Genomic DNA, 12,181 nt, shown 5'->3' on the forward strand with positions numbered 1-12,181 from the left:
AGGATAATTGCAGAATATTGGTGTTTTTTTTTCACAGAGCAAAAGCTGCAGGCATTATGTTTGGATATGCTGCTCTACAGTGGCAGACAAACAGTATGACAACACAGAGATAAGTTTTAAAAGGACCTTCAGAAACACTGAAGTATATGTAAATGATTTAGGAAACCTTTGAATCACTCAGAGCAGGCAAACAATATCTTTTATGGTGGTTTGCACCATCATTAAAGACAGTGCTCTGTTTTAGAGACTGTCACTGGCTGATCTCTTTTTGTTTTCATCATTGTTCCCTAATCTCAGAAATAATAGGGCATTGCTTTTGTCTGATACTGTTAAAAATTGAATTCTTGCTTTTTGTTAAATGTTTATTGCAGTTTTTTTGTTCAGCTGTACTTGATGATGCCATTTATTTATTTGTTTATGCTTTAGACAGGGATGATCAAAACATGAGATATCCACATGCATGGAAATATCTACAATAGATATATTCAGCAGTGTAATCGTACACTAATGCTAACAATGTGACACTGCTGCCACTAGCTCTCTCTCTCTCCATCTCCTCTTCCTCTTTTCCTCACCCAGTGTCTCTTTCTCTCCTCCTCACATCACACCCCACATGCATTCTGTTATCAGTAAAAGGTGTCAGAAGAATGCGCTTAACACTTTCAGCTAGCAGTGTGTGTATATGTGTGCCTAGTATTATTCTTATTGTGGAGACTTGTTTGCACATTCAGTTTGTGGGTACATGACCTTCCTCTTGTGGCCGGTCCCCATTTAGAGTGTTAACATGGTTTAAAGTTAGGATAGGGTTAGAGTCTCCAGGAAATGAATGTACAGTAAGTCAGTGTAAAGTCCCTCATCAGAATGTAAACAATTGTGTGTGTGTGTGTGTGTGTGTGTGTGTGTGTGTGTGTGTGTGTGTGTTTGTGTGTGTCCATAATTAGCGAGGTGACACTCTGGATCGGCCACATGCTACTACAGGAGCTGATGCCAGTGTATGAGGGATTGTATGGGTCACTACGTTACTAACTACATTCAAGTCAAAGTCAGTAGGGGGTTGCTGATGTTTACAGGGGCCCCCACCAACACCTATACTGAGCTGCCAAGGTGCATGTGTGTGCGTGCGCTGGTGCATGTGTTCTCACTTCCTGGACTTTAATTCTTCTGAGGAACATTAGTAACAGACCAGAACACTCCCATCTGCCACTGCTCTGCCCTTCGATCTGCTTCCCACCTTTTCCTTTCTACTTTTTAAATCATCTCTCGCTGTATCGCTTTCCAATCACTGGCTCTATATTTTTTGTATTTAGTCTTTTGTCTTTCTTTCTTTGTGTTTTCTTTTTCTTATTTCCATTGCCTGCCCTCCTGATTCTGTCATTCCTACCACTTGTTCTTCCTGACATCTTTCCATGTACCATATCCCTCCAAAGTGTGCTGCCATCCGCCTAAACAGCCCCACATTTTTAAACTTTTACATACACATCATGCACACCCCCTACCTCTGGTGTGGGGAATAGTTAAACTGGAAACAATAAACGTTATCACAACAGCCACTGAATTTGAAGAGATAAGAAATTCATTAGGTGCCAGCTTGCTAATGACGTGCGAAGAGATGAAATTATGGCAAGGACAAAAAGCATGTAAGAGACAGGGGTTGAGGAGGAAGGAGGGGAGGAGGTAAAATGAAAAAGGATGTGCAACTGAAAATGTTCCCTGGGATAGTACAACATACCATAGGCATGTGACCCCTGTGAGTTAAAGTAACACACAAGCCCTCAGTCATATGACAACGCCTTCCTTTCTTCTTCTTTCTTCTGTCTTTTGTCAGAGCGCTCATCTTCCCGTTCTCATTCTCAGCTGACTGCTCACATCCAAGTCTAGGTTGGTTTTGCATAGAAGGCCTCTAACAGTGGAAGTTCTCAACTCTTTGAGTGCAGTGTGGGCAAAGAGAAGGAGAACAGGGATCAGGGGTGTTTTGTGTTGCATTTTGTGTTAAGATGAATAACTACAGGTCTGTTTGTGGCACACCAAAAACATGACACCATAATCCCAGTGTCAGTGCTTCAGCATGCTTAACATTCCCTATAACACACACACATACACACATGCACCATCTGGTGCCCATCCTGCCCCGTGTTGGACCCCCCCTATGCCCCGTGTTGGATTACCCCCTCAGTATTTACATCTTGCAAATCCAGCAGGCCGCCTCTGATAGGGGCCATCTGTAATCTGAAGGTTATATTTGTGCCGCCTGTGTGTATCTGTATTTGTGTGTGCGTGTTCTCGTGTGTATATCGGCCTGTAATTTGTTCCTGCTCAGCGCAGGGACAGTATCACCATCCACAACATCTGTTCAACACAGGGCCTACACAGCACAACTGAGCGCATTATCTGTATGGCACAGCACAGGGGTGATCCAGTCTCACACACACACATACATGTGCATGCATACAAGTACCCAACATACTGTAGATACATACACACATGGAATTGATGTGTTTCTCAGGTGTATAATGCCTGTAATGGTTTGTCATCCTTTCTTTTTTGATATGTTGTTATTCATGTCTATTTCAGTCAGTTCTCATAGATGGGCTAAAGCAGTATGCAGCTAGACAAGTAAATTAACTGGACCAAAAGCATTCGATCTTATATTGTAATGCCCATAATACAGCTTGGTGGTGCCATTTGTTGGCACCTACATTTTACATCTTTCAAATTTCTGACCACAGTTTGTAACACACTTTCCATGAACACTCAGCCCCAGATATTTTAAAAAGAGACAACTGTTTTGTGGGTATGTTTAAAATGAGTGTAATGGCCCTTTGATGAACGCAGTCAATGTATTTCCATGTGCATTTATTTGTCTGCACTTGAGTGCACATATCACGCAGTTGTGCGCATCTGTGTGCAGTCAGCCGCAACCATATCAGCTCTGTTCCACTCAGAGAGACGCCACAGCAGGGAGAGGAAATGCTGTGAGTCTAAATATTAGAGTTTGAATGCCCCAGCATTTCTCACCAGTGATGACAACAATCCAAGTGGAATCCATGCAGAGAAGGAGAACAAAAAACAGAAATGAATTTACAGCTCACCCAATGGGGGGATGGATGTGCCGAAGATGAAGTGATGATCATCTCTGTTCTCTGCTAAAATGAAATATGATGGCAAGGGAGCTCAGGCCCATTTCCTGGCTGGCACAGGAAGCACCCATCTGGAGCTGAGTGCTGTCTGTCCTCTGTTGTTGTGTTGCACAACGTTGTAAGAGCACTTGTCACTGCTGTTGCTGTTCTCAACGTTGTTATTATTTCTGAAGCACCACACAGGTCAGCCAAGGGAGATGGGGGAGAAAGGAGTGATGTTCATAGTTTAAGGTGCTGTGAATTGCTGAAGAGAGGGCTGGTAAAAAAAAAGGACAATAACTGAGGAGGGGAGTAATAGAGGGAGTGGGGGGCTTCAGGGGCCCTACAGAAGGAAGAGCAGCGAGACACATGCTGGCAGCTGCCCGTACGACTGTCACATTGCACCACCCGCCAGAAAAGCAGACGGAAGCCACTCGTCATTGCTGTGACAACCAACGCGTGACGAGAGGAGGCAGGAAACTTATCCATCAAAAAATGATGCAGGGATGAGTGCGCTCCTTTGTCTTTCTGCCTGCACACACACACACAAATACCCACTCACATACAGTGCCTTCATATTTCATCTGGGCCATCGAAAACAACTGTCTCCAAGAGGAAATTTCCGTCTGAACCTCATGCTTTCTCCACTCAGCAACATAATAGTGTATTTCCCTTGTAATGAAGTGACTGCAACCCCCCATAGGGCTAATGTTCAGAACACACAGACAAACTGAAAGCACAAGAGGACAGAAAACAGCCATTCAAGTGTGAACTAGGAGAAAACACCCCAGAGACAGAGACTGTCACATGGATAGTGAGGGGAAGTGTCTGGTTTTGTTGTAGACAAAAGTATTAACTCATTTGAAGAAACTTAAACCAAAAACTAGTTTTTTTTATATGTGGAGATTATTTTACACAATCTAAAACCAAAGCTGAGTGCAATTCAAGTGTGATTAATTACACACCACCTAGCAAAAATCACTAAATGCTTGTTGTTTTATATATATACACTGAGTATTTCCGCTGTAAACTTGTAATTTCATATCTTCCAGTGCACTAGAAAACCTGCCTGATGGATTTAAAGTAACTGTGCAGTTAATAGGACCATGGTCTGTAGCCACTCATATCAAAATTGCAAGCTGGTTGTCTGGAATCACAAGGCTGAGAGGATGGCCACTGCATTGTGAGGCATCTTTACATGAATAGAAATGTCTGTAAACTGCAAGTACTGAGCACCATCCAGTGGCCATGTTCGATGTAAGCTCCCACTGAAAGGAAATGGAAAATCCACCCCCAGCTGCATGAAGCTGGTATTGCTAACAGTTTCAAATTGAGCTTCAGGGACTCCAGATGTGTCATCTCAAAGGGTCACAACCTGTTCGTTGTGTGTGTTTTGTAGCCTCACTGTCTGCCTTGATATTTAAAATGATTTCAATCAATATTTTTATGAATACAATCTCTTAAATTAAAATGTGAAGACAATGTCACACTGTGATGCAGTGGAAATTGTTTAAAGCACTTTGGAGGTGAGAAATATGGTTAAAAAAAGAAAAGTACATTATTGTTAATCATAGATAATAACCTCAGATACACAGCTTCTCTGACAAATAGAAATTTGCTAGGTTTTAAAACCCACAAATTAAACACTTCATCCGCACAGACATGTGGGAGTTTTGACAGTTGTCTTGTGACGCTCTAAGATGTCAGTTTGTCTTTACGAACAGTGTAAAAGGAGGAAATAATGCACTTGCTTCCCCTTCTCTCTTGACAGTCAATATTCATAGAGGGGGTTCATACAGTATAACACAGAATATGTTATTTGGATTTGTTCAAGTAGGTAAAGGCAGATTCCAACTTTGGAGATGATATTACATGCGTGTATGTATCATCGCACATACTTCATCCCATTATTTCACTGTCATCTGTCAGCAGGGGATCACAGTGATGTCTGAGGTGAGAACCAACAGGTATGACTGTAGCCAGCAGTACAGGCAGAATAATGAATGAGTAATGAATAATAGAAGAATAATGAAGAATAAAGACTTGGGGGAAAAGGCACACACTCTCTATGCACACATTATGCACACATGAGGACAGACACAGATAATTATACAGTATTGCCATTTATCATTTTCTCCGAAAGAAAGTGGCTCCTGTGACCCCTCTGATGTACACAGCTTCATTAAGAGGAAGTCACAGATGGTCACAGGGCATGTGGAAAAACGTCGTCTCACACTACCTCTCTCTTCTACAGAAAAATGTTACAGACAGCAAAGAATAGAAAGAAAATTATATTTCAGAAAATAGGGATGTAAATTATAACATTCCAAAATTTCACATAAACTACACAGTGAAATTGGAAATGAAACCGAGTTGTTGTTTCTGTCTTCTGATGGTGAATGGCAACTGTTAATATGGCTCTGAATTCTATGTGAACTGGTGCAGTCTATATAGGAGCACAAAAGAAAAGAAACTTCAGACCTTATAGTTTAAGTGCCCAATACAGGAAATAGGGGAGTTTAGGAGAAATGTATTGTTTATTTGTTTGTAGTTTATGTTAAAATTAGATTATTTTGATAGCGTCTTTGTCCATTCCCTGTGTGTGTTATTGGTTTGGCCAGCCAGTATATATGGTCCCCCAGTCCTGTCTTTTTTTTTTTTTAAGCCAGTGGATTTTTGTATTATAGTATTGTGCAGTTCAGTTTGCTGTATTTTGCGTTTCGTTATCTTTTGTTGATCTCTTTTATCGCCCCTTATATTTGATATTTAAGGTAATTTTTTTCCTTATTTTTGGGTGAATAAAAAGCCCATCTTTTTTGAATTTTAAAATCTGCATCTTCTGCCTTACTGTTCGGTCCCTGACAGTACTTAAGTACCAATAACAGCATGTTTACTAAGTATAGTTCCATTATAATCTACATTTTCTATTAACCACACAAATACATCTAGTGTATTTACTTCACTTTATCTATTTGAGATCTACACCTCCTGGTTTCTTTGCATGCAAAAATGATTTAATACAGTATTTATTAATAATGCAGTACTACAATATGAGATTGGTCCTTTTGTATAAATACAGCTTTTACATTTGACACTTTTTGCTACTATTAGCTAATTATGGTGGTAAGCATGGTAGTATTGCCACATTCACTTTAGTACAGTTCAGTAGAATTTCACAAACTGTTCTCTTCCTTCCTAAATGCTTTGTCATGCAGGGTGTTGATTTGATTTAGCACCAGTTTCATCATGCAAGCGAAACAACTTCCTACATTTTGTCAACATGTTGTAACTAGGTTCCAGTGTTAAACACTGAAGCTAATACTTGACTGTGCGGGTCCTGCTGTTCTTGGCAAGTTAGGGCCTTTTTTTTTTCCAGGTTCTCCATCTGTCTGAAAGTTCACTTGTCCAAGTGGTCCAGTTAGGTGAACATGACATCTCAGGAACACTCTGAGGGAATTTCTTTAACTTTGGCACAGGTGATTAGATTTTGGTGAGCAAATGTCAAGGTCACAGGGACCTCACATCTGTCCCATTCTACCCTGAATAAATAAAGGTTAAAGGTATTTGCAAAGGGGCTGCATTGCAGCACGTTGGTTAGCACTGTCGCCTCACAGCAAGAAGTTTCCAGGTTCGATCCCCGGCCAACCTGGGGCGTCTCTGTTCTCCCTGTGCCTGCGTGGGTTCCCTCCAGCTTCCTCCCACAGTCCAAAGACATGCAGCTTAGGTTGACTGATGACTATAAATTGCCCGTAGATGTGAATGAGCATGTGTGTGGTTGTTTGTCTACCTGTCCAGGGTGTATCCCGCCTCTTGCCCAATGTCATCTAGGATTAGTATACATAATGGATGGATGGTTCTTGTGAATTTTATGTGCTGGTGGAGGCATTTAACTGTGAAGCAGTAATTCTAGTTTAAAAGTTGCAGCAGATCCTATTGCTTTTCTCTCGCACATACAGTATTTTCAGTATCTTACTAACAAATGAGATCACTAAGGTGTGGAAATTAGCCTTTATTTAAGGATGGTGATGCTTCCTCTTTAAATAATTACAGGCCTATTTCCAATCTGTTTGTGCTGGCTAAAATTCTTGAAACGCTTGGGAGTAACCTGTTGAAAACGTTTATACATCTTGCAAGCTATTTTGTCTGACCGTCAGTCTGGATTCAGGAAGCGGCACAGTAGCACCACTCCTGCAGAGAAGGTTGTGGATGAGTTCAGACAAGAAGCATAGCTGTGCAGCTTTATTTATTGATTTGTTAAAGCCTTTGTTGCTGTGGCTCATGTCCTGTTACAACCAAATTGTTTAATATAGTGTGACCAAACAGTAGGCTGGTTTTCTTATTATTTGTCAGTAATAACTTAGCATTTAAAAGCTAATGTGCTTGGTTAAAATTGGCTTAATTGTTAACAAGCTGATCACATTTCAGAGATTACTACTTGAAACACACAGGGAAAAACAAGAATTTTAAAGTTGTATAATATTGTTTATTTCAGTGTAAACCCTGTGTGCTGGTTTCATTTGCGCATACAGCCTTGTACAGTATACTCATCTTTAATTTCTGTGCATTTTGCTGAACTGTGACCTGCTCTGGAAGCCACTGACCCTCCGCCTCAGGTGAGAGGCACGATGTCAAACTGTCCAACAGCAACAGTCTTGGCTGTCATCAGCCTGAGCCTGAAGGTAATCACTGTGGGAGATAAGAAATGGTTGAAACCCAGTGTGCTGACTGTCTGGTAGACTTGCCTATTGGCTCTGTAATTTAAAAAACCATTAAAAGTTCTGTGGAGTCTGTTTAACCATTCTTCTTGCAGGTCCTAAACTGACTGATGAAGTTTTACAAATTGAAGCCTTTCATGTGTGAGATTATGTTTAATTATAATTATATGTATGCTCATTTGTGCATGTTACACGTTTAGTACTTTCATTAGCCTTTGGTTTTGTTCAGCTAGGAACAATGCGGGTTTTGTATTGATAGTTTTTCCTCTTGCTGTTGAGGCATTTTTCTGCTTTTTCTGCACTTTGCAATGCCACACCACGATTTCACCTGGGAATGTTATGATAGATATATTTTCTGCATTATTGTTTTGTTGACTCTTAGAAAACAAGAACTTGAAGCTTCCCTTTCTTTCAGTTTCCCAGTTTTATACTTCCTCACCTGTGCTTGTAACATTTGATTCATTCTCATACCTGTTAGCTGAAGTAACTGTAGCAATTGCTTTTGCGTCATCTCAAAATAACATGTTTAGCTTTTTCCTCCTGTTTTTTATGTGTGAGACCACAGGTAAGGATATTTCTATTAGTAAATGGGCTTTAAAAAATCTGAATATGGTTTGCAAATGCAACAATTTGTTTTTTCTTTGTGTTTGCAGTGAAATTCCAGTGTACCCTCACAACTGTCCACAATGTTCCTAGTACTACAGTGGGAGGTAATACAGAAATTGACTCTTTAGCTTGAAATTAAATTACTGAAAAGCAAGATTAACAGTCTATACCCTCTCTGGTGGCTGTGTGAAGCTGAATACTGCAGTATGTTAGTTTGGTGGTATTTTAACATTTAATGCTGCTAATTTAACATTGCTGATTAGCACTAAACATGAAGTACAGATCAGGCTGATGGGAACGTTTTAGTTTGGCAGGTTTTGGGTCATACACCAAACTACTGGACAAGCTGAAATGCTCTGATGGTGGTGTTATATGAAAGGTTAAGAAGTCACCAGCAGTTGAAGAAGTACTCAGATTCTTTACTTAAGTACTGGCAATAAAATATATTTAAAATACTAAAAGTAAAAGTGATGCTGAAAAATTATGCTGAATGGTAAATGACCATTAATGTATATCAGATAATTAAGATCTGAATTATTATTGTGTTAGTTTTAACTTCCTCATATGCTTCTAATGTGAATTACTGCTGAGTAGCTTGTGAATTTTCCATCAGAGATCAATGAAGTCTTATGATTACTGTTTTTTTTTATCAGATTCTGAAAAGTATCTAGTAACTAAAGTTATAAAATAAATTTAATGGAGTGAAAAGTACAATATTTGCCACTAAAATGTAGTGGTCAAAATATGGAGTAGCAGAAAATGAAAATACAGTGACAATCCATCCATTGGTTGATGAGGTTTACATCTGGTTCAACAGCTAAAACAAAACAAAGAAGCATTGCCGTCCCAAGTATTGCATCGCTAGTGAGGTTAAAAATCTGTGCAATGCCAAGAATTTCTCTCTACTTTCTCCATCTTCCATTCATCATTCTCCATGTATCTTTCAACCCACCCTTCAGTCTCAAATTCCTCCTCAGAAGGACCTCTATCACTGTTGGAGCTGGTGGCCACACCAAACTACCCTGTGGCAGCAGGTCAAACGGTCAAACTGCACTGCAGTGCTGTCCCCATGTGGGACATCAGTTGGCAACACCTGGAAAATCAGACCTGGCAAAACGTGAGCGCTGATCTGGATCTGACTCTCACCGAGCCACAGCAGAGTGGATTGTACCGCTGCTGTGCTAAGAACAGGGTACAGCAGAGGAGGATTAGCCCTAACCACACAGTCTATATTGTCGCCATGCAGCCAACAGGTTGGTGCTCTCTTGGTTTTTAATGCCGAATATTGGCAGGGGACTCATCATTAATCAGAGCACTAATAATAAAGCATGAGATTTTATTTTAGGATGGTAAGAGTGCACTGGCACCAGAAAGAAAACCACATCCACATTGATTACACAGTGGAAAACTAAAAGTGCTCTGAACAATTATTGGCATAATTTAATCCCAAAACCAATATAACATATTACAGTAGGAAGGGAAACGACTGGAGTACTGGATTTTGAAGTTGACATCCGTCTTGATATTTGTAAGACTTAAAAAATCTGGTATTTATATCACAATGTTTTTTTGTTCCTTGCGTAAACATCTGGCATAACAAACACTTTTTAGGAACATCAATATTTTCAAATTACCATAGTGACAAGATGTTTGTTGCATCACTCAGCAACACTTATAGCGTTCGTTCACGCTCACTGCTCTCATGGAGTTGTTTCTGGCCATAATAGGCATCTGTTTGTAGACAAAAAGTCTAAAAACCCAAAGTAAACTACTGCGTAGCTGGTGAATTTCAGGGGTGGAAGAAGTACTCACATCTCTTATAACACAACAATCTATAAATACTGTTTTACAAGTAAAAGTCCTGTATTCACAATGTTACTTAAGAGTACAAAAGTATTAGCATCAAAATATACTTAAAGTATTAAAAGTAAAAGTACTCTTTATTTGTCAGTGGCCAAAGAGTTGGTTATTGTACAATTGTGGCCAAGTCACAGAATGTTATTACTTCAAACATACAGTATCTTCTGCATAAACTTTAATGTGAGTTTACTTTTCATCAAACTAAAGGCAGGTACCAGTACAGCTGCTGTTAGTTCTTATCTAATGTACAGTATATAGAACGTTAAGAATGTTTGTTTGTAAAACTTGTCATTTTTAAATGTTTTTTCATGTTGCTGTGACCCACAACTTCCACGTGCACTTCTGTGCCATCCTTGACTTACAAAAGTGGGGGAGAATTTAGGAATAACTGCCTTCGTCCTGTCTTTGCTGGCCTTGATTATCAATATTGCCATTCTGTTTTGGCTGGGCTGGCAAAGATTTGGTCACATATTGATCAACTCCAGCACTGCGGCTAAAGGTAAACAACACCATACAGCATTTTTACCATTTAACTACATTTTTTTAAGCAAATGTTATGTGGATGGTTTCATTGTCTTGGTTTTCTTAAAGGTTTTCCCGGACCTGAAAACTCACCAACGTAAGTCTTGACAGGAGGAAAAATGCACACATTTTGTTCATTTATACTGATGTTTGCATGTTGCTTACAGGCTATTAAACTGTCTTAGTCAGAAGGTTGTATGTATTACCAGACTGATCCTATTTTTCAATGCATTAGGGGAGGTTTGCCACAGACTGAAAGTGAAAGAGATGTGTACATAAATTATACAAGAACCGACCATGCCTACACTGATCTGGACCCTGCCAATGTGATTGTGGATAACGTGTACTCGTCTCTGTCATGAACGTCCATCAGTAGGTGAAAACATGCAAAAAAAAAAAAAAAAATTTAACAAAAAGAGCATTATAATGGACCTGAAAGATGAGGTTTACCAAAGACGTTGGTCAATATGATTACCTGCAAGTGTGTGCTTTGTTTGATTTAATCTAATTCTACATACGATGTTTAACATAATCCTGATGTGGTAAAACCCAGAGAATTGAGATCCTTCTTGTTGATATGTCAGAAACTCTTTAATTGACATCAATCATGACAATACAGTAAATTAAACACAGCAATAAAAATTCAGTACAGTGCATTAACAGGAAATAAATATGTACAGCTTTCTTCATCACAGTCTACTGTATCATGTGATTGTTTCTTACGAGAAATAAATGCAATGTCAAAATACCAAATACCACATGGGGAACTTCTGTCCCCTGGTGTCACAACACCAGATATAATGTGTCCAAGCAAAGTTTTTTTGTTGTTGTTTTTGTTTTGGCTTGTTTGTTTTTAAAGCTGCATCATAAAGAAGAGGTCCATTGGCTCTGGACATGTGTATTATTGTTGACTTTTCTCCTGTTAGTGCCCTGCTTTGTGCAGAACCCCTTTGTGAGGAATAAAATAATAAACTGAGATAGTTATACACATTTTGTTTTTACTTCTGCTTGCAAAACATCTGCTCTTCAGCTTGTACTTCACAGAAAGAACAGGAAGAGTGGTGCAATTCACATGTCAGCACCTAACAGGCAAGAAAATGTGTAAGACCACATCAGAGCTTCATCATAATGGCTCTGAGAGTGTGGAGCTGCTGACACATTACATTACATTACATTACATTACATTACAAACAGGTGGAAGTTTATTAGGAACAACTAGTTAAAACTTGTTAGGTACTTTCTTAGTTAGATAGATATTGATTAGAGATCTGTTGTATTAGAAGATGTTAGTGTAGCCAGGATGTCTTCCTCAGGCTGTTAAATGCAAGGTTAGTTAAAGCAGAGAAAGGCTGCAGTCAGGGA

General features: G+C 39.5%; 1 protein-coding gene across 1 annotated transcript; it reads left to right on the forward strand.

Annotated features, from left to right (window-relative positions):
* The first annotated feature begins 7,741 nt into the window (after window positions 1-7,741).
* LOC109955126 (uncharacterized) lies at window positions 7,742-11,181 on the forward strand. Its single transcript, XM_020590971.1, has 7 exons — window positions 7,742-7,795; window positions 8,390-8,396; window positions 8,485-8,541; window positions 9,397-9,690; window positions 10,665-10,796; window positions 10,889-10,916; window positions 11,055-11,181. Exons 1-7 carry the CDS (start codon window positions 7,742-7,744, stop codon window positions 11,179-11,181), a joined length of 699 nt encoding a protein of 232 aa, XP_020446627.1.
* Window positions 11,182-12,181: the final 1,000 nt, after the last annotated feature.

Source organism: Monopterus albus, unplaced genomic scaffold (genome assembly GCF_001952655.1).
Source record: "Monopterus albus unplaced genomic scaffold, M_albus_1.0 scaffold13.1, whole genome shotgun sequence".
Lineage (NCBI taxonomy): Eukaryota > Metazoa > Chordata > Actinopteri > Synbranchiformes > Synbranchidae > Monopterus > Monopterus albus.